At 48.7% G+C, this 24285-nt stretch overlaps 1 protein-coding gene across 1 annotated transcript in view; it reads right to left on the reverse strand.

Moving 5' to 3' along the window:
* Positions 1–23974, reverse strand: part of GDF9 (growth differentiation factor 9) — a 42748-nt gene extending 18774 nt beyond the window's left edge. Inside the window, exon 1 of the mRNA XM_088444106.1 lies at positions 23349–23974. Coding sequence (XP_088300232.1) covers positions 23349–23667 — 319 coding nt within the window. The 5' untranslated portion in view covers positions 23668–23974. The remainder of the gene's footprint in view (positions 1–23348) is intronic.
* Positions 23975–24285: the final 311 nt, after the last annotated feature.

The raw sequence follows: 24285 nt of genomic DNA on the forward strand, positions 1-24285 counted from the left end.
TTTATGTTTTAGATTGTATTGCGCTGCTATAGCAACGCTTGGTGTGTCATCCGATTTGCCCGGTTACTGGTCGCGGCTCTGTGACGTCCCAGAGACGGTGACGCTGCAGTGTGGGCACGTGCCGCTGGGGATTTGCAGCGTCGCAGACAGGCTGTGGACAATCGCCTGATTAAGGTAAATCACTTATGGTATATATATACGGTTTGTTTGTATTGGTGTTTCATATCCCTGATGACGGGCATGTGCCCGAAACGGTCGTAGGATGGATTAAACAGAGTTTGTATTTTTGCAAGACGCTGAGTGCCGCCATTTATTTTTTGTATTTCGGACTGTTTGTTCCTTGGAGGGCACCATCGCACTTATCCACTCTGTGGCTCTTGTCGCAGGGCAAGCACCAGAGTGGTGCTCCGGGAATCTGCACTGGGAGATGTTCAGAGAACAGACTGGAATCTGAGTGCAGGGTGAACACTGTAAATAATCTCTAGGGCTCAGTTTATAGGTGATGTACTGAGTATAGACTGGAAAAAAACACTGGGAAGAGTCTCTGGAAGATTGCAGGTGAAGCCTGGAATGAATCAAACAGCAACTATCTAGGAAATACCGAAGTTGCTCAGGCAACTTCCTGTTACCTGTTTATACCTCCAGGTAGCTGTCCATTGGATGAAAAAGTCAGCTAAGAACTGACACAGCTACCATTGGATAAGGATCTATCAGGTGATTTAGCCAAGATGGCTGCGCCCATGACCCCCGCCACAGGAACTCATATCTGGAGAATTGCGTGGAAGTCACCTGGACCACGGGGAGAATACTCAGCAAGTCACCTACCGCTGCATCGGACGTCTCACTGCTCTCGCTAGTGAGGGGAAGCCGGCGCTGCGGTAAGTAACAGCCGATTCCAGGCAGAATCCTGACAGTTAGATATATTATTATTTTGTTTACATTAAGACGAGCAGCCAGTGCAGGTTAATTCTTATATCCAATTATTCCAAAACCAGGTATTCAAAATAGCATAACTAATAACATTTTGTTTATCAAATCAGATGCAATATTAATTGATTGCTAACAAAATGTCCAAATTGGGAATGCTTCTTATCACAAATGACCCAAACACATCAAAGGCCAGATTGTACGGTTTGTTTGTATTGGTGTTTCATATCCCTGATGACGGGCATGTGCCCGAAACGGTCGTAGGATGGATTAAACGGAGTTTGTATTTTTGCAAGACGCTGAGTGCCGCCATTTATTTTTTGTAATTCGGACTGTTTGTTCCTTGGAGGGCACCTGCGCACTTATCTTTATATTCTGACGAGTGCCGGGACATTGTCCATATATAATTATATATATATATATATATATATATATATATATATATATATATACACACACACACACACACACACACACACACACACACACACACACACACATAATATATACACACACACACACACACACACATAGATATATATATATCTATCAGGAATAGAGCAGCACTCACTATTAAATGTACATCCTTGCTGGGGTGCCACACTCAGGCTTGCATATCCAAAAAGGAGCCAATATAAATAAATGAAAAAAGAGCGCACTCACCAGGCTTTTCCAAAATTGAAAGGTATACTCAACAGTTTATTGCATCATGTAGTCATAGAAGGTCGACGTTTCGGTCCACACAGGGACCTTTCTCAAGACCAACAACCTGCACAGCAACCACACATAGTGAAGATGAAGCCCCATACTGACACCTGTGTGCCCTTATATACCCATAACAACGATAGTATACACCTGCAGCATAATTGCCAACCGGAAGTCACCATCTCCAAGCTCCAACATCGTTATGACCATATCTCATATCAGCCTTAGTATAACAACATCTTTAATATATAACATACCTAGTGCACCCGTTCACATTGTAACCCATCTAGGTACAGCCACGCGCTACTCAAAGCAACGCGGCATACTCCCTGCAGTCTCTCTCTAAGCAAACAGCCAGGAAGTCCCACACTAGGTGGCTACGAGGCGTGGAACGCATAACCTGACAACTGAACAGGCTTGCGTTCCACCTGCATTAGGAGCCGATCACATGATCAAATCACAAGCCGAATGAGAGATCCGGAACACATAACTAAATGGCAGTTAGTGTTCCACAGTGTCATAACAGTCTCCCTGTCCATTACCATGAACCAGAAAACTTAAAGTGTAGAGCCCAATACCAACTCCTAATCTACGTTATATCACTCATAGTCAGGGTCCAGAACACACAGGTGTCAGTGAACACACCCATAAATTACCATTTTGATACTTCTAATATGAAAATACAACACATGTACATATTAAAAATATAAAACACATTCATTATAATTAACCTGATCACCAGCTGTTTTAAAACAAAAAAACTTAGTGATACCGAATCATAACATCTCAGGTATTAATCTAGACGATAAGCCCTTAGACAAAAATAGAAAAAGAATTCATCTCATTAAGGCCCCTGGGGGCCACTGTTCCCAAATGGTGTATCCACCACGCTTCCTTCTTTAGTAACTTCAAGCCTCGGTCACCACCCCTTGATAATGGGGGTATCCAATCTATCATCATACAACGTAATGTTGCCAACTGGTGATTTTCCTTGAGGAAATGCAACGCCACAGGTTTATCAGAAGAGCCACTGTTATAGGCCAAACAAATTGATGATCTATGTTGGTTCATCCTTTCGCGAAAAGTGCGTATCGTTTTCCCAATGTACATCAGGCCACAGGGACACATCAACAAATAGATTACATGATCCATAAGGCAGGTCAACCGATAACGAAGGTAGATCTTTCTCCCAGTGTGTGGGTGACTAAAGTACTTCCCCACTATCATTGCTCGACAGGTTGTACATCCGAGACATCTATAACAGCCTTTCTGCTGCGATAACCAATTATCGTCCCCGCATTTTACAGGTTGCATATTAGGTCTCAATAGGGCGTCCTTTAGATTGGGTCCCGTTTTTTCACACTCAATAGTGGTCGATGACCTTGTAATTTCTTAAATGCAGTGTCACTGGTTACCAATGGCCAATGTCTTTTCACCGTTCTCTGTACTGTTTTCAGGCTGGTGTCACAACGAGTGTTAAGAATCACTCTATTAGAGATGTTCTTCTCGGACCCACCTTCATTGGATCCCATATAGAATGACTTTTTAGCTCTGGTGAGGCACCTTTTTGCCACCTTGGGACGATAGCCCCTCTCAATAAATCGCCGTTTACACTCCTCCAATTGTATCTCAGCTCTGGAGTTGTCAGAGTTGTTCCTCAATATGCGCAGAAATTGAGATATAGGCAAATTCGATTTGAGTGAATCTGGATGGTGACTTGTGGCCCACAACAACATATTTCTGTCAGTGGGCTTCCGATATAGGGTGAATTCAAGTGTGCACCCCATTTTCAACACAGTAACGTCCAAAAAATTCAAAGTTGCTGCGTCAATCGATGCTGTAAATTTTATAGGGCTATTCAAATCGTTAAAAGATTTAACCATACTGTTAAATGATTCGGCATCATTCCCCCATATCAAAAATATATCGTCTATAAATCGACGAAAGTACAGTATATCCTCAAAAAATTCTTGCAGAATATATTTATGCTCAAATCTATTCATGTAGATATTAGCATATGCGGGTGCGATATTCGATCCCATAGCAGTTCCCGCAATTTGGATATAGTACTCCCCCTGATACATAAAGTGGTTACACCTCAATACTTTACCCAAGAGCTCACACATGAACTCAATTGGTGGACCATTATATGGGCCCCGTACAAGGGCTTCCCTAACGGCCTCTATCCCATCATCATGTGGTATAGAGGTATATAGAGATACTACATCCAAAGTAGCCAATAAGGCATCATGAGGCAGAGATTCAATAGATTTTAAATCTTTCAAAAAATTACCCGTATCCTGAAGATAGGTCCTAGTAGATTGTACTAAAGGCTGTAAATAACGATCGAGAAACTGCGCAATTGGCTGTAAAATTGACCCCCTGGCAGATATTATAGGTCTGCCAGGTGGGTCAACCATCGATTTATGCACCTTTGGGAGAGTGTAAATAACAGGACACACCGGAAAATCCACAGTTAAAAATTCAGCAGTGCTATCATCGATCCACCCACACTTAAGGGCTGTATCAATGAGATCATCAACTTCCTTCTTAATGCGAATCATCGGGTTATATTCTAACTTCGAATATGTACAGATGTCAGCCAGTTGTTCTTTAACCTCAGCATCATATTTCTCAAAACCCTGTATAACCACTGCCCCACCTTTATCGGCATTTCTTATTACTATAGATGTATTGCTGCGTAAAGATTTCAAAGCCTGTCTTTCATCAAATCTCAGATTATCAAACTTCTTTTTATTCTCAGCAGCATCGATTTTTATATCCTGGTCCACCATTCTCAAAATTGTCTTTAAACTAGGATTTGTAGATATTGGATCAAAAGTACTGCTTTTACTAAAAGATTTAATACTCTTGTTTGCTTAGAGAGAGACTGCGGGGAGTATGCCGTGATGCTTTGAGTAGCGCGTGGCTGTACCTAGATGGGTTACAATGTGAACGGGTGCACTAGGTATGTTATATATTAAAGATGTTGTTATACTAAGGCTGATATGAGATATGGTCATAACGATGTTGGAGCTTGGAGATGGTGACTTCCGGTTGGCAATTATGCTGCAGATGTATACTATCGTTGTTATGGGTATATAAGGGCACACAGGTGTCAGTATGGGGCTTCATCTTCACTATGTGTGGTTGCTGTGCAGGTTGTTGGTCTTGAGAAAGGTCCCTGTGTGGACCGAAACGTCGACTTTCTATGACTACATGATGCAATAAACTGTTGAGTATACCTTTCAATTTTGGAAAAGCCGGGTGAGTGCGCTCTTTTTTCAATTATTATATATATATATATATATATATATATATATACATACATATACACACACACATACACATACATGCATACAGTCGTGCACTTATATTAAGGGTGAATCGCAAAAAAAATGGCAGTTCTCACATAGAGAATTCCAGAGAGTGTTTGAGGTGATACAATTCAAAAGCTATTGGAGGTACCCAGCTGACGAGTAGAGCTGTCGCTCGGTTCTGCATGACAAATTTCAGGGTAAAAAAAAAAAAAAGAGGATTTGGGAACAATCTAAAGTTCCAATTGTCAGTTTTTTCTTACACTCCCGGTTAGGACCACTTTTCTGCAGTAGTCTAAGGTGGAATTTTGGGAAGGCATAACTCGGAGTAGAGGGCGAATTTAGGCTTGGGGTTTGTTTTATTAGATAGCTATTGTTCTAGGGTAGGGCCTTTTGGGGTTCTGGTAATTGAGATATATATAGTCAGGTTGTGCAGTCCAGAAATCTTTCCCATAAACTTATAGAACTGTAGAAAAGTCTGTATGGTAGACCAGGTGGCCGCCTTACACAGCCTTTACAGCCGAGGTGCCACGGCCGGCAGCCCACGAGGGACCCACAGAACGAGTGGAATGAGCCTTAACAGAGGCCAGAACAGGTAAACCCTAATGTGAATAAGCTTCACAAATAACCAAACGAGGCCAACAGGTCAAAGTTTGTTTGTTGGCAGGCCAACCCCTCTTGTGAAAACCAAAGAGGACGAACAAACAACCAGATTTGTGAATGGAAATAGTGCGATCAATAAAAAACTTTGAGAGCACGGGCAACATCTAAGGAAGCCTCACCAGCCGAGAGATCAAGTGACTGAAATTACGGCACAACAATTTCCTAATTAATGTGGAACTTAGAGACTTAGGAAGAACGCCCGGACAGGTGCCTTGTTCTGGTGAAAAATCAGAAAAGGGGAACGGCAAGAAAGTGCGCCTAATTCTGACACTCTTCTGGCCGAAGCAATTGCCAGGAGAAAAACACACAGTCTTAAGTGTCATCCACTCGAGTTCCACCAACTCAAGAGGTTCAAATGGAGGACACTGCAAGGCCCGAAGCACCACTGCCCAATTCCAAGGAGCCACTGGTGGAACAAAGGGAGGCTGAATCCTCACACCATTGAAAATAAGTATGCCACGCTCTGTGGTAAATCCTGGCGGAAGCAGGCTTGCGTGCTTGTAGCATTGTGCTGATGACTGAGCTGGAAAAACCCCGGGCCCTTAAGACGGATGTCTCAAGAGACGTTGAGGTAGAAGAAACGGAATGTCGATGGATAGGCCCCGAAGATCGAAGTACCAGGGACGTCTGAGCCAAGCCAGTACCACCACCAGAAGCGTGCCGCCGTCCTGTTTGAATTTCCGAAGGACCCGAGGCAGCAAGGCTATCGAAGGGAAAAGATACGCCAGCTGAAATGTCCATTTCACTGACAGCGCGTCCACCAGGCTTGTGCCGGCGTCTCTTGTCCTGGACCCGAACACGGGCAATTTGCGATTGTGACGGGAGGCCATGAGGTCCACCTCCGGCAATCCCCACTTGTCCACAAGCAGTTGAAATACATCTGGATGAAGGGACCATTCCCCGGGATGCAAGCCGTGACTGCTGAGGAAGCCCGCTTCCCAGTTGAGAACTCCTGGAATGAAGACTGCCGAGATGGTCGGAAGGTGGCATTCCGCCCAAGACAGGATGCGTGACACCTCCGACATTGCTGCTCGACTGCGAGTCCCCCCTTGATGGTTGATGTACGCCACTGTGGTGGTGTTGTCGGACTGAACTTACACTGCCCTTCCGTGAAGAGTGTGACCTGACAACTGGAAGGCCTTGTACACAGCTTGAAGTTCGAGAATATTGATGGGAAGAACCGCTTCTTCCACCGTCCAACGGCCCTGAAGTGATAGGGGACCCGACACCTCCCCCCCAACCCCGGAGACTGGCATCCGTCGTGAGCAGGACCCAGTCCGGGATCCTTGGTGAGATGAGCTGTCTGAAGTCATCGACAGAGACAACATAAGCATCTGAGTCCTGATCAGGTGTGGTAACCCGTTCCATTTGGATAGAATCAGCCCCTGCAGGGGCCTGGAATGATACTGGGTATACTCCACCATGTCAAACGTCGACACCATGGACCCCAGAACTCTCATTGCCAAGTGAACCGACACTTGGGAAGTCTTCAGACAACTGCTCACTCGTAGTTGTAGGGAGGAAACCTTTTCTGGAGTCAGGAAGAGCCTTTGCCGACGAGAGTCTAGAAGGGCTCCCAAATGAACCATCCTCTGGAGACAAGCGATCGTCAGGTGTAGATGTTGCAAAATGACCTCCGGAGAGCCTGCCAGCAATAGGAGGTCGTCCAGATACGGCAGAAGCCGTATACCCTGGCTGCGCAGATGGGCAGCCATGACAGCCATCACTTTGGTGAACACCCTTCAAAGCCGTGGAAAGATAAAAAGGGCAGAGCCTGAAACTGGAAGTGAAGATGTTGTATAGCAAACCTCAGCTACTGCTGGTGTGAAGGGGCTATAGGAACATGGAGGTAGGCATCATGGATATCTAGGGAGACCATATAATCCCCCGGTTCCATAACCAGAATGATGGAATGCAAAGTTTCCATCCTGAAAGTGGGCTCTCTGAGGAACTTGTTCAACGATTTGAGGTTGAGAATGGGCCGATGAGACCCATTCGGTTTTAGAACCAGAAATAGAGAAGAGTAGTAACCCGTCCCGCGTTGAGAACAGTAACGACAACCCCTGCTTTCAGCAAGGACTCTGTGGCTTCCTGGATCTGCAATGCCTTGGTCTTTTCTTGGGAAAGACTCGTGCAGATGAACTGTTGAGGGGGTCTGTACTGGAAGGACAGGGCGTACCGAAGAAAATCCGAAGAAGAGGACGCCAAATTCTGGACAGAATTGGAGAACACATCCACCCACGGTGGGTTAGCTTGCGGGAGACCCTGGGAGGGGATGACGGACTGCTGCGTCATCGGAGGAGACTGAACATACATAGGGAACCCCGCATATGGATGAACTGTCTGAGGCCCAGGGGGACACTGCAATAATTGTGGTAGTCCCGGAGAAGGGGGGATGGCTGGTTGTGGTAACCCCCTATGGGGGATGGTAGTCGGGACCGCCAGACGGTCCATGATGGAGGCCATCACCTGCGAAAATACCACCCAAGGGGGATCCTGTCCCGAAGTTGGGGGGTTAGAGGGATCAGGTAACTGACAAAATCTTACACACACACCCATCCTGCGATAAATCCTCCATATTGCCCACTGCAGCGTGGCGTATGCAGGTGAGCAGATTGGGAGCCGTAGAGCGCTTAACTTCCTCATCAGACACGCTAACAAATAAATATATATATATATATATACATATACATATACACACACACACACACACACACACAAAGATATATAGCAATACAACAGGGAAGCTCTTGGTGCGCCCACAAGTATGCAGCACACAAGCCCACAAATATGGCACCATGTAGCACACAACAGTATGTGACCGACCTCACAAATACATGAATTTATATAAGTGAGATCCTTGAAAAGCCCTTCCCACACACACCTGCCAGGGCTGGAGGAGAAGGAAAGGGATAGTTATAGACTGACAGTAAAGTAGAAATACAGCAGATACAGTCAGCACTAGCAAAAGTCACATACAATGCAGAAAGTAAAATTCCCTGCACTTTGTCACTACAATCAACCACCCAGATTCAGTGTCTGGGAGGGCTATAGCGCTGTGTTCACTACCCTTTTGCCGGGGAGAGATACACAGGGGGATCGACTGCACACTGCCTGGAGAGATCTGCGTTGCCCACCAATAAAAGATGGCCGCCGGAGACCTCATAGGAGGAGTGGCCGAAGGAGGAAGCAGCTCAGCATCGCCAGATCTAAGCGGAAAGGTGCGCTGAGCTGAGGGGAGGAGCACTAAACAGGGAAGGCTCTCTCCCCTGGCTAGCATTTGACCCCCGGGACGTCGGTTCCCGCTGCCGGCATGGTACTCCCTGGTGGTCCAGTGGTCTCGCGGGTGTATGCCTCCGGGGAGGGGGAGCCGGCCGTCACTAGCTAGCGCCTCCGGTCTATCCCCAGAGACCGGAGGCATGCGACTGCAGTTTTAAAGGCTTTACACGCGGGTCACTGCAAGCAGTGACCAGCGGCTTACCTGGTCCCCGGCGCTCCGGCAGCAGTCAAGGGAGAATCCAGAGCTTGTGCTAGTGTAGACTCTGGGGTCCCACCGCTATCCTACAACCCCGCGTCACCAGCGGGATTGTAGGAGCGGCAGCTTAGACGTCCAATGGACAGTCTGAAGTTGCCACTCTGAAGAGTCAAAAAAAGAAAAATAATTAACTCTAAAAATAAGCTTAGGGGCTGAAAAGCAGCCCCCATGCGCTAAGGTAATGTTGTGCCTGTGGCTGGGGCGGGGTATAGAGGAGGATGGACCCAGTGCATCCTGGGAGCAGCAAAGCTTTAACTGCGTGGTGCCCATGGATCCAGATATACCCCAAAGTCAACCCTGTGGACCCCCTATGGAACCTGAAGTAGAAATGGAGCTTCAACTTGCTGCACAGTCTCAGTAGGTGCTTCCAGCAGGGGGGGTGTACTTACTGTGGCTTCCCCTGGTTGCACAAAGATGGCTGTCCTTTGCGGGCGGTAGCACAGGAGCAACCCGGAGGAAGGAAGCGGGCTTTTGCTGCGGCCAGGATCCGGGCAGGTAGTGTTAGCTGCGGTGGTGCAGGTGTTAGTGGCTGGTCCTGCCATCAGTGTGGGCTGCGGTATCTGGTGGCAGTGCTGGCTGCGGGACCTTGTGGCAGTGGTGCTGTGTTGGCAGCAGGCCTGGATCTGAGAGGATCCAGTCCCTGCCAGCCATTCTCCCGAGTTCGGCAGTGGTGCCCATTACAAAAATGGCACCTCAGCACCATTTTTGAAACTAACACAAGATCTATCGTGCACAGATCTCCTGGGAGATCCGTGATGCCTGCATCTGTGAATAAACAAACACCGAAGCACAGATGAATCAGCGCGATCAGTCTGTGCTTCTGTGTTTAAAAAATAAGACCAGTGTTAAAAAAAAAAAAAAAGCATGACCGCCACCTCACCACCCAAACAACAACCAGCCCCGGGCTTTGGAGTGCCAGTACTGGTTGTGCTAAATACAGAGGACAACGACGTAGGGGTCCCCCGAATGAAGCACAACCAGCACCAGGCTATTTAGAACCAGTCCTGGTTGCCAAAATACAGGGACAAACGATGTAGGGGTCCCATGTATTAAGCGCAACCAGCACTGGGCTCTGAGCTGGTCGTGGTTCTGGAAATACAGGGGGAAAAAATGCATACGGTTCCCTGTAATTACCAGAACCGGAGCTTTCTAGCAGGGGGGGTAATGCCACAGCCAGGGGATCCCTTTCACCGGGCCCCTCAGCCGAAGCATCACCCCTGACCACTAGTCAGCCAAGGCCGGGGATCACTGGGGACCCCTTTATTGTGGGGGTCCAACTCTCCAGGGCCCCCTAGGCCTAGGCTGATAGCCCGGGGCTATCCCTGGCACCCCTGGCCGGTGGCTGCCAGGTTGATTATGTAGTGTGGTGCATTTGATAATAGTAAAAATAAATGTCTTTTGCTGTGAAACTACAGGCCTCCCCTGCATGCGGGTACTTGGAGAACCACAAGTACCAGCATTCGGGGCATTACGGGCCTGCTGGTAGCTGTAGTTCACCAGCAAAAGAAATATTAAAATAAACACAAGACACACACAGCATTGAAAGTAAAATTTTATGAAAACATACATGCACACAAACTCTCTCACATACTCACCTAGTACCCCTGAAGCCCATCCCCTCCAATTGTCCAGTAGGAATCCATAGGGTACCTGTAATAAAAAATCCACACTCACCTCCTCCTATGCATGGATCACGTCCTCTTCTGTCCATGTAGGCATCCCCGGGCTTGGCCCCCAAAAAAAGCAAAGTTAGGCGAACCACCAAACTTACAAATGACAGCTCCGTTGCGAGATTTCGCTATAGAAATCCCGGTGCGGAGCACTCATTGGCTGAGAGAGGCGAGCCTTCTGCCTCTCAGCCAATAAATGGTTCCCACCATTGACTTTAATGGTGAGAACTGCAAAAGTAACTTAAGGTTAATTCTGTGTACATTTCAAATGCGTCAGCGCCATTTTTGAAATTTACAGATGGGCGCCGTGAGCTAATAACAGCTCGCAACTTCATCGCCCCGCCCCCTCGGCTGGCTTATATAAGCCAGCGCGAGGCAGCGGCACAGCTGTCCAACAGCGGGGAGGCAGCAGTGAAGAGCTGCCGAAGAAAGAAGATGCTGGGGAAGTCCTGGATGGGTGGAAGCCATGTAAAAGAGTTTAAATGTAGCCGCCCTCCAGGTGAAGTAACCTTGGAAGTCCTGGGGAAGGTGGCAGCCATGTAACCCCCTGGGTGAAAAAAAAAAAAATATTAAAACAATCTGTGTTCTTTATTTTAATATTTCTTTTACAGGGGTACTATAGGTACTAGCGGGCCCTTAATGCCCCGCTTGCTGGCTCTTGTGGTTCTCCAAGTACCAGCATGCGGGGGAGGATTGCTGGGGCCTGTAGTTCTTCTGAAAAAGACAATATTTTAACTCTTTCATATGCACCACATTTATACACATCAACCCAGCATCCGCCGCCGAGGGGTGCCGGGGATAGCCCCGAGCTATCATCCCAGGCCTGTGGTGCCCTGGAAAGGGGGACCCCTTTATTGGGGGGTCCCCGACTCACCAGGGATCCCCGGCCTGGGCTGACTAGCTGTCAGGAGTAATGCTTTGGCTGGGGAACCCGGTAAAAGGGATTCCCTGGCTGTGGCATTACCCCCACCCCGCCAGAAAGGGTCCCGTGCTGGTTATGGTTAATACAGGGGACACCTACACTTTCCCCTGTATTTCCAAAACCAGCTGAGCCCAGTGCTGGTTGCGCGAAATACAGGGGAGCCCTACATATTTTGTCCGCTGTGTTTTGGTAAGGACTGGCTCTGAAAAGCCCAGTGCTTGTTGTGCTAAATACTGGGGACCCCTATGTTGTTTGTCCCCTGTATTTTCGCAACCAGGACCGGCTGTGAAAATCCCAGAGCTGGTTGTGCTTTAGGGAGGATGTGTGCTGGGGGGGGGGGGGGGGGGGGGCCACATTTAAGTAAAAAAAAAAAAAAAAGTCACTGATCCGTCCATTCATCTGTGTCTTATTAATTTATTTTTTCTCAAATGCAAGCCGTACGGATGGTCATGATTGTGATTTATCACGCCTAAATTTCAGCCTATCTGTAACATGGCCAGGGCTATTCAACTGTTGTAAATTAGGCATGATAAAAAAATATTGGTCGACCTATTTTTCACTTCATCACCTGTCAGTTCTCACCACCCCTAGAGGGTGTGCGTTTTCAGTAAAAAGTATTTTAATATTAGAATTTTATTAATATTTAACTGGTATGTAATAATTATTAATGAAATATTTCAATAAAATACCTTTTTTTTGCGTTGTTAGGCTGGAGAATGCCCGTTATCCCATCCTTGGAAGGGTGCAATAAGAAATCCTTAAGCGCGCGCAGAATTGAATAGCTCCGGGAGCTACCTCCCGGCGCTATTTCATTTGCATTCTATTGAATTGAGCACGAGAGAGAGAGAGAGAGAGAGAGAGAGAGAGAGAGAGAGAGAGAGAGAGAGAGAGAGAGAGAGAGAGAGAGAGAGAGAGAGAGAGAGAGAGAGAGAGAGAGAGAGAGAGAGAGAGAGAGATATATATATATATATATATATATATATATAGTAAGTTGCCTGCAATATGTAGAATATATAATATGCAGTGTATATATATATATATATATATATATATACACCCACGCATATATATACACAGACACGCAGTATATATACACACTGCTGACAGACTTATGTGCATTACACACACCATAACCCTGGAAGGCCAGGTCAGGATGCTCCTCTTCCATGGTCTTTAGGGGGCCCCAAATCCACCCCACACTCCTCTAGCACACTCAGCTTGCCTCCCCTCCTACCCAGCCCGGAGCCTGGAACCCTCCTCCTCCGGGATCCTCTGCTCCACGATCCCGCCCCTTCTGCGCTTCGCCGCTCTCACTGGACACTTCACTATCACGGGCGGCCAGTGGATTGGCAGGCACCACTGACAGTCATCAGGGAGCGTGCCCAGGACACCTGGGCACGCGGGGAGGCTCCACTGGCAGGTGGGCATGGAGGGAGGGGGAGCAGCAACACAGCAGCGCATCCATATGTGGGGAAGAGAGTCTGGACGGGAAGAAGCGCACATCGCCGCCCACCGATTCTACATGACCACATAAAAATAACAACAAAACAATTGAATCAGGACCTGACCGGCCGGATTAGCCGCGATGACGTCGAAGAACACTGGGCGGAGAAATAAGACGCCCAGACACAAACAAATTAATACCCCCCGTTGTGTCCTGGAGTGTTCAAGGGAAATAGTTCACGATATTGCATCATGAGCACATCGTTCTCGGACCATCAGCGCCAGTGAACCCCTCTGTCCCCTGCTGCTGCCCCTCTGCACCGCTGCTGCCACTACTCTGCACTGCCCCACTGCCTCGCATGCCTGCAGCCTGCGCCCGCAGCCGCCCCTCCTTCTGCGCATCCAAAACACCTCCTGTGTGCTGTCCCCTCCACCACCCACGCTAGTGTACCATTTTGTTGAACTTCTCCCCTGCAAGTGGCCCAGTTTGCTGCTCCCGTCCCTTGTGGTTAATAAATTCTAAAAAAAGCAATGAAATTCCATAGACAAAAAAACTTATGTTTCAGATGTCTCTTTAAGGCTTCTTAGACATGATCTAAAATTTCAGAAAACCTACTGAATGTCTGCCACTCAAACGTATGTGCAATGCTGAATCAGCCCTCAGTATGTTAATTGGATTAAGCTGAAAGGGGTTAAATATATATAAAATACTGAGACCCATACCAAAATATATTTTTTGGATAAATGTCTAGTTTGGCTAGCAATTCATTGAATCAGAGTCAAACAATCTATTCAGTTTGATTCATGGACTATAGCAGACCTTATTACCCCAATTTAAAGGAAAAAACAACAGTTAAAACGATTTAGACCAGATATAGTACTTCAAGAAACACACTGGAAAGTTAGAGACAAAAATATATTACAAGGAGATTGGATTAGAGACTATGTTGCAGCGTCATATACAACAAAGACAAGAGGAGTGCTTGTTCTATTCAGTAAATTCATAAATTATTAAATCAACGATACTCAAGGTCGCTATTTATTGATAAAATTGTTGATAGAAGGGGAGAAATTGACTAATGCTAATATAATATGAGATATGGTAAGAACTTACCCTTGTTATCTCTATTTCTACGAAGTCCATAGGGTTCCACAGGATACCTTGGGGTATAGGTGTGACGTCAGTCGCTGGGCACCATAGAGTTAAGCTTTTCAGCCTCCCAGGATGCACTAGGGTCCCCCTCCTATACCCCGCCCCCGAGCCAAGGCACCTCAGTTAGTTATCAAGCCATAGGCCGGAGGAGGAGAAGGAAGAGAGAGAAAAAAGATCTGGACACATACAAGAATCACATTCTCACCAGAGGGAGACGGAAAACCGGTGACCAGAGCAAAGCCCATCTGCAGCACAGGTGCGACAGGGCGGGAGTCCTGTGGAACCCTATGGACTTCGTAAAAATAGAGATAACAAGGGTAAGTTCTTACCATATCTCATATTTTCTACTTCAGGGTCCATAGGGTATCCACAGGATACCTTGGGGATGTCCCAAAGCAGTATCCTTTAAGGGTGGGGGGGCTCCTGTGCAGAAAGGAGAATCCGCCGCCCGAAGGAAGCATCCTGAGAGGCGAAGGTGTCAAACCTGTAATACCTCACGAAGGTATGGACAGAGGACCACGTAGCAGCCTTGCAGATCTGAACTGCCGAGGCACCACGTCGAGCTGCCCACGAAGGACCCACAGACCTAGTGGAATGAGCCTTCAGAGAAGGAGGAACCGGTAGGCCTTCATGAAGATAAGCTTCAGAAATAGCCATACGGATCCAGGCTGCCAAAGTTTGCTTTGAAGCAGGCCAACCCTTTTTACGGAAGCCATAGAGGACAAACAAAGCGTCAGACTTCCTAAACGAAGAAGTGCGGTCAACATAAGTCCTTAAGGCCCGCACAACATCCAAAGAGGCCTCACCCACGGAAAGACCCGGTGAGTTAAAGGCCGGAACAACGATTTCCTCGTTAACATGAAACTGGGAAACAACTTTGGGAAGAAACTCGGGCCGAGTGCGGAGCACTGCCCTGTTCCAATGAAAAACCAAGAAAGGGGGTCTACAAGAAAGAGCCCCTTACTCAGGAACACGTCTGGCCGAAGCAATGGTCAGAAGGAAAACAGTCTTAGCTGTTAGCCATTTAAGATCCACTGAGCCCAGTGGTTCAAACGGCGGTCCTTGGAGAGCCCTCAGGACCACAGCCAAATCCCAAGGCGCCACAGGCGGAACAAAGGGCGGCTGAATGCGGAGAACACCTTGCATAAAGGTGCGCACATCCGGGATTGTAGCAATCCTACGGTGAAACCAGACAGATAGGGCCGAAACCTGTACCTTCAAAGAAGCAAGGCGAAGCCCATGATCTAGTCCCGCTTGCAGGAAGGCGAGAATCCGAGACAGACGAAACTCCCGCGGTGAATAACCTCTCGGTCGACACCACTGGAAGAACGTATGCCACACGCGATGGTATATCCTCGCGGAAGACGGTTTCCGAGCTCGCAACATGGTACGCACCACAGAGCTGGAAAACCCCCAGGACCTCAGCATGGCTGTCTCAACAGCCACGCCGTCAAAGACAGCCGAGTCAGGTCCGGGTGAAGACAAGGACCCTGAGACAGGAGGTCCGGTCGTAGCGGCAACCGCAGAGGACTGTCCACGGACAGACCCTGAAGGTCTGAGAACCAGTGCCGTCTGGGCCACGCGGGAGCTATCAACAGGAGCATCCCTCCTTCCTGTTTGAATTTCTGGATTACCCGTGGAAGGGAGACCGGAGGGAACAGGTATGCGAACCGGAACGTCCACCGGACGGACAGAGCATCCACCAGAGACACCCCTTCGTCTCTTGTGCGAGACCCGTACACCGGCAACTTGTTGTTGTGCCGGGACGCCATGAGGTCGATCTTTGGAAGACCCCACCTGTCCACCAGCAGTTGAAAAACGTCCGGGTGCAGGGACCATTCCCCCGGATGAACGTCCTGTCGACTTACAAAGTCCGCCTCCCAATTTAGTACTCCCGGGATGAAGACCGCTGATATGGCCGGAAGATTGCGCTCCGCCCAAACCAGGATCCGAGAGACCTCTACGAGAGCCGCCCGACTGCGAGTTCCTCCTTGCCTGTTTATGTAGGCCACGGTGGTAGCGTTGTCCGACTGGACCTGCACCGGGTGACCCTGGAGAAACCGATGTGCCTGCAGGAGAGCATTGAAGACCGCACGGAGTTCCAAGATATTTATTGGGAGCTCCGCTTCTGTCGGCGTCCACCTGCCCTGGAACAAGTGTGGACCCGAAACTGCTCCCCAGCCCCGAAGACTGGCGTCCGTTGTCAACAGGACCCAATTTGGAATCCAGAACGGACGTCCCTTGTTGAGGTGGGTCGTCTGCAACCACCACGCAAGGGACAGGCGAACCTCCGGGGTGATCACAATCGTCTGGGACTTCAGAGACTGAGGCAGCCCGTTCCACTTGGACAGGATCAGGTGCTGCAGAGATCTGGATTGAAACTGGGCGTATTCCACCATGTCGAACACCGACACCATGGAGCCCAGTAACCTCATCGCCGAGTGTAGGGACACCCGGCGGCTGTGCAGACAACTGCGCACCCTTGACTGTAAAGCAGAGATCTTGTCCTCCGTCACGAAGATCCTTTGCTGTCCCGAGTCCAATAAGGCTCCAAGTTGCAGAATCCTCCGAGACGGGATTAGAGTGGACTTCTGCCAGTTGATTAGCCAGCCGTGCCGTTGCAGCAGAGCAATGGTCAGGTCCAAGTGGCGTAACAGGAGCTCTGGAGATCCTGCCACCAATAACAGGTCATCCAAGTACGGCAACATGCGGACTCCCTGCAGCCGCAGAGAAGCCGCCATGACCGCCATCACCTTGGTGAAAACACGTGGTGCTGTTGCCAGGCCAAAAGGTAACGCCCGAAACCGGAAGTGGTCGCTGCGGATTGCAAACCTGAGGAACTGTTGATGGCGCAAAAGAATAGGGACATGCAGGTAAGCGTCCTGTATGTCCAATGACACCATGTAGTCCCCAGGTTCCAGCGCCAGAATGATGGACCGTAGGGTCTCCATCCGAAACTTCGGAACCCGCAAAGACTTGTTGAGTGCTTTGAGGTTGAGAATCGGACGATACGACCCATTGGGTTTCTGTACCAAAAATAGATTTGAATAGAAACCCTGGCCCCTCTGGGAGAATGGAAAAGACACTATAACTCCAGCCTGGAGCATAGTGTGCAATACCTTCCGCAGCTCCGTAGCCTTGTTCCGGTCTGATGGTAGACCCGTGGTGAAGAATCGAGCCGGGGGTCTGTGCCGGAAGGAGAGGGCGTATCCGTGGGAAACCACCTCCAGAACCCAAGTGTCTGTCGTACCAACACTGGGCGAACTGCAGCAGGCGGCCTCCCACCCTGGGATCCCCCAAAGGGAGGCCCGGACCGTCAGGCCGCAGGCTTGTCATCTGGCTTGGGGGCCGGACGTCTGGTACTCCATGCCTGCTTCCGGGGCTTGGCCGATTTCTTAGGGCCAGCCTGTCGAGGAAACGACTGTGGTTTGGGCCTGCCCTGGGCCCTAGATGACCGAAAGGACGATGGTCCAGAACCAGAAGGAGCAGCGGCCGACGGGAGACAAGCCGATTTGGCTGCCGCCAGCGTGGCCACAATCCTATCCAGATCCGGACCGAAGAGAACTTCTCCGGTAAACGGCAACGCCTCCAGACCCTTTTTGGAATCTGCGTCCGCCTTCCAGGATCGCAGCCACAAGGTGCGACGAGCAGCCACCGCTGCTGAAGAAATTCTAGACACCAGAGTACTAATGTCTAGGGCCGCCTCGTTGATATAAGTGGCCGAATCACGGAGATTACCAATCAACTCCGCCTGTTCGGCCGGACAGTCGGAATCAAAGGAAGCCTCTAATGAATCCGCCCAGCGCTCCATCGCTCTGGCAACCCAGCAAATGGCCATAGCCGGCCGCGCTGCCCCCCCCCGCAAGGGAATAAGCGGACTTCAGGCAGATCTCCACCTTGCGGTCCGTAGCATCCTTAAGGGAGGACATAGATGGCATCGGCAATGTGGCACTACGGACAAGACGGGTCACGTGAGAATCCACCTGTGGAGGAGATTCCCACTTTGCTAAATAATTATCCGCGAACGGATAAGCCACCGCCAGGCGTCTCTGCGGCTGGTATCTTTTGCCAGGCTGTTTCCACGCCTCCTCTAAATGGTCCACCAACTGACCCGAAAGAGGAAAGACTGTGGCATCGCCCTTCACATCTTTGAAAAAGGCATACTTAGATTTAGCCGCTGGGGGAACTTCGTCCTCAATCACCAAGGCTGTGCGGACCGCCCGAATAAGTCCAGGAATATATACCTTGGACTTAGCATCAGCGTCCTTAGTATGGAGAGGTTCCTGATCGTAAGGATCCAGAATCTCCCCATCATCAGACGTCCCCTCGTCATCCTCATAAGGAGCCGACAGAGACGCCACCGGCCGTTTATGCGGCCGCATCACAGACTCCCCTCGCAACCCATCCGACAAGTGCTGTACAGAACTCGTCAGGGAGTTAACCCACGCTGGCTCCTGAGAAACCGGGAGCGGGGAAATAGGGAGACTGTGGGGTACCACCAATTGTCGTGGGAAACCCTGCATGGGTGACGACACCACTGACTGCTGAGATAAACCCATCGGTGTAAAACGCGGGCTGCGGAGCTAACTGGCCCACTAAGGCTGTAAGCGCCTTAGCGAAACAAGCCCAGGGCGGCTCCTGTACCGGTGCTGTAACCGTAAGAGGCCGCGCCATGGACAAACACTGCCGGCAAAGGCCCTCCGCGCTACCCTCCCCCTCCGCTAACAGTACTTTACACGTAGTACACTGTAGCCGGAGGGTAAAATCACTTTCGGACATGATGGCACCACGTATGTGACCTCTCTCACCAATTATAACTTAAATAGGCGAGAGACCACCCTGCAGCACCGCAAGGGCTTAGCAGAAAGAACAGGGACAGTAATAAAGCTGACAGTTTAGAGAAAAGTTACAGGCAGCAGCGCTAGCACAGTCACATACAATGCAAAGAAAATCAATTCCTGCACTAACAGCGCTGATCACTCAACTACGCAGACACAGGGCCTGGTAGGACACAGCGCTGCATACACAGACTTGACCACAGCGGAGGAGAGGTATGCGGGGGGACCCAGACCACGATGCTTCCGTCCAGCGCTTCCAGCAGCGTTCACCATGCGTTCTGGAGAAGATGGCCGCCGAGGAGCAGAGAGGAGGCTGGCCTGGGGGAGGAGCGCTGCCACAGGACCAGTCGGCAGCGTGGAGAGGGCTGTGTGCAGCGGGGGAGGCGCCGGTTGTGAGACAGGGAAGGCGCGCTCCCCTGGCATGCATTTAACCCCTGGGACGCCGCAGCGCTACCGCTCTGCTGCGGTCCGCTGTCCCAGGGGGTAGTGGAAAGCGCAGGTTGGTCGCCTGGCTCCACGCTGCAGCCAGTCCCCAGGGAGCCCCCTGCCTGGGGACTTAGGACCATGTGACCAGCGGGGACCCACCGCGGGACCCCGCTGCTTACCTTTGTCCCCCTTGGATCCGGCCATGGTCCGGAACATCTGGGGTCACCGCTAGCTGTGACCCCAGATGCTCACCAGCATCCCCGGATCGGTACCGGCGTTCTGGTACCGGCGGGGGTGTAGGGAAGACAGCATGGACGTCAGGACTGACTGTCCATGCTGTACAACCAGATGTGCAGTCACAGCTGCACTGAAGAAAGCTTCAGGGGCTCTTCTAGCCCCCACTCCGACAGGTGCACCCGACTCCAGCCGGGCACCAAACTAAACTGGGGTGCCTTGGCTCGGGGGCGGGGTATAGGAGGGGGACCCTAGTGCATCCTGGGAGGCTGAAAAGCTTAACTCTATGGTGCCCAGCGACTGATGTCACACCTATACCCCAAGGTATCCTGTGGATACCCTATGGACCCTGAAGTAGAAATATATATATCTCTATCTATCTATCGATAGATAGAGATAGAGATATGCCCCAAATAGTCCTAACGCTTCCAATACTCACCTACCTCCTGGCTTAGCATCTGTCCCCTTGTCCAGTAGACTCCCCGAGACTTGGTTTGAAAAAAAAAAAAAAAAGGAAGAGTTGCCCGTACCATTTCGGACATTTAGAGATATATGTGATAACGCATATCTCTACTCCGGAAAATGACACAGATCAGGTGGTTTCTGTCCTTCTCAGGGGCCACCAGCAAATCAGAGGCCGCTCTACAGTAAGCGGCCGCTGATTGGCTATAAGCCGCATGGCTGTCAGTCAACAGCCGTGTGGGTCACAGCCAATCAGCGGACTCTTACTCTAGAGCGGACGCTTATTGGCTGTGACCCTCGTGGCTGTTGACTGACAGCCATGCGGTTCTCAGCCAATCAGCAGCCGCTTACTGTAGAACAGCCGCTATACAATATTGGCTGTATTGTATATTATGCCTTAAGCTATTTTTATAATATATGCATTTTTTATATCAAAAATTTTAAAAAATTGCATATTATTTATTGATCACCCATTGGGCCTTTTTCTTGTGAGGTGATCTTTGGTAAGAGGGTATTTTTAGGAACACCCAGGATATATCAGCCTCTACAACACTACACCTTTGAGGATCCTAGTGGAAAGGAATTGTAGACACAGTAAAGACGACCCATTGATTTTATATTTAAATATTTCATCTGCATAACACCCTCTGGTTTTGAATTTGTGTATTACTGACTGATCCTTACTAACAGGGGATTTACCTATACCCTTTTTCCATCAAAATCCTGGGTCTGACCTGGGATTTGGAACACACTTCCAAGCCGGGTAAGACCCAGTATTTACCCCATTTCCACGGCGCCGTTCACACTGCGCACGGGTGCAGTGTCGGCGCTTGGAGATGTCATCATCAAGCGTCGGAAACTCCACATCTCCTCTAAACGCCAGACCAGAGTGAAACGGGGACCAGGGGAGAGGGTCCTTTCCAGGGGTGTGTCATTCAGGAGACTGTCTGTGACAGCTGTCACCAGGGAGGGAGAGATTACAACCTCCCCGTATGAAACGGGGACGGGGTAAAAACTGGAATGGTCCGGACTGAGCCTTATCAGGGTTTTACCCGCATAAAACCATGCTTGAGACCCGAGAAGAAATGCCAGGTCAGTCGACCCAGGAGTTTTTCCTAGAAGCCTTTTCCACTGAGCCGCTGCCCGGGTTGACACAGCAATAACCTGGGTATTTTGGCCAGTGGAAAAGGGGTATGAGAGGTGCAGTTTTTTTACATCTGTTTACTTTAGTGCAAGCTAAATGCATTGCTTTTTCATATATATTAATATAGGCTACCTATCAGGATATTTATGATCCTATTCTTTCCATTGTCGTTTTGTGAATACATTTTAAGACCACATTTATGAATGAAATTGGTCAATACGTCCCCATTTATCATATAGAGCCCTTAATTCAGTGAAATTGGAAGTTTTCAACAAAGATAGGGTTTCTTTCCATTTAACAGATCATGCAACTGGTAAAAGCTATCATCTAAGATCGCTGACAATGGCACTCACTAGACAGCTTCGGCAAAGCAAGGGGGAGCAAGTTATTGCCTATTTAACAAAGACAGTGGCACTACGTGTACTGACTGTCCTCCTATTGCTATCTCAGGATGGCTTTGGCAGAGGCAGTACACAAGGGATAAAAATGATTCGCTAATAAAACTCAAATGTTTTTTTTCCTATTTAAATTGCTTTTGGATACCCAAGTTCAGGCTTCTGATGCAATGCATTTGTGTTACACAGTGATGCCGAGTCACACGTGACTGTATGGGAACCAGAACTACAGGCAAAGCGATAAGTCTCTTCTCACTGCTGTCTGCCAATATCACAGAGTAGCAGTGCATGACTCTGATGCTCCAGCAAAGCCTTCTGCTAAGGTACGCTGATAGATTTTCTGTGATAAGTGATCATAGAAAATGTTATCGCCACATCTCAATAAATAGACCCCAATTAGTTTTTGTTTTTTTTAGGCACTTGCTATATTTAGGTCATTTGGACAAGATTACTATAGAGAACTACATAAAAACTAAAGACCCCCATACATTAGAGACGGATCGCCGTGATACAGTGATCCAGAGATGCCAGGACGGCGAAATCCAATATGTTGGATTTCACAGATTTGTCGATCACAATCAAAAAATGATCACGATTGGCAGATCGGTGAAATTTAACATGTTGAATTTCACCAATCCTGCAACGGATCTTTGGAACATCGATGTCCGCCGGTTGGCGTTTCCGATCCGATCGCCGTGATCCATCTCTGATATATGGGGGCCTTAATACATTACATATATAGGCTTACTATATCATTCCTTCAATTAGGGACACGTGAATTACACAGGCTATGTGGCTGATTAAAACCAGGTGAAATGGAGACTCAAAGTCAGCCAGCCACATACATATACTTACTCAATTCTAATAATGTTTAGCAGCATATATTTTGTTTAATGATCTTGATCCACCATTCTAGTAGAATTATTGCACTAGGTTGCTGAGGATATTGCCGTTTTAAATCACTACTGTGCTTTTCAGCCATGTCATTAGACAGAGGGAGCAGTCTATTTTTATCACTCCCGGATACAAACACAAAGTTGGTTTTGAAATACAATTATATCCAATGTGTTGAATACCAGGGTAATTACTAAAGACAAGTTCACCTGAGGATGTAAACACATAACAGACCTATTCAAAAGAAGGCAGAAAGATAGGATTGTCTTATAAATCTTTAGGATGGTATAACAAACCAATGCCATGTTACAGCAGAGAAACACCTCAAAAATAATAAAACAAGCATACATCTTCAATTTACAATACCCCCAAACTTTGGACCTAAGCAGTTCTTTCCAAATCATTTTGAAGCCTTTTTTTTTGTTTGTCACTCTGCAGACTCAAATATATATAATATGTAGCGTGCAACAGAACAAAGCCAGCTGAGATAGTTTGTTTGGGCTTTAGCACGCACACACACATATATACACACACACTCATACATACATACACATATACACACATATAAATTGGAACATAACTATGCACTAATTTGGGTGGGGACCCATGTTCATACTAACTTTGAATCTGCACCTTGGTACATGGCTTGCACTCTGTTTTTGGAGGGATCAGCCTGACTGTATTGTACTGTGCATTTTTGTGAATCCGGGGCAATCCCTCCTTGGTGGCTGACATCTTGTATAGCCTCTTCATGTACTTGATGGCTACTGATTGGGGTCCTGGCGTGCCTTCCCTCCAGCCTGGGCGCTCTGACAGCTCCTTGAGCAATGGAGGTAGCAGATTAAATTCCTGGCTGTCATAAACCAGTCCAGAGTCACCTGAAGAGGCAGAGAGCAGCCATAGGGAACAGTAGAAGCATACAAACAGTGTCACAGCCATTCCTCGGAGGAGAGTTGATGTAATTACAGCTGGGGTGGGCGATAAGCGGCCGGTCCGGAATCCGGAACGCCGGACCGGACCGGCTCCCTACAGCGACCTCTTCAGCCTGCGCGTTTCCGTCCAGGGGTGTGTCTGAGAGAGGTGTCAACGAGGAGGGAGAGATTACAGCCTCCTCGTATGAAGCTGCTGCTCCCGGACTGAAAGGAAACTGTCAGCCCTGACACCAGCCACGCGCAGTTCACCCCGGTACCTGTGCTCTTGTGCTGGGACTCGGAGACAGAGGGAGGGAGCAGCATGGAGATGGCTACTACTGCTACAACCAACACTTGCTGCATGGGGGGAGGGGGTGGGGGGAAGTTTGCACAGATGTTTTCAATACAGTATAACATATTAATAATAAATGATCCTTGTGCACTGGTGATGTTGGTAATTTAGGGGATGCAACCCTGAGCTGAGTGATTGGGTATGCCAATGTTTATTGAGTAAAAAAAAAAAAAAACACTCCACCATGTCCTGTGCAGAATGTTACATAATGTAATTTTTGCCTATTTTAATCATCACTTTCTTCAGGAACGGTGCCAGAACAGTGCTCTGACCACCCTAGCCAGCAGTTCCAGG

Source organism: Taudactylus pleione, unplaced genomic scaffold, assembly GCF_031769625.1.
Source record: "Taudactylus pleione unplaced genomic scaffold, aTauple2 ptg000349l, whole genome shotgun sequence".
NCBI lineage: Eukaryota > Metazoa > Chordata > Amphibia > Anura > Myobatrachidae > Taudactylus > Taudactylus pleione.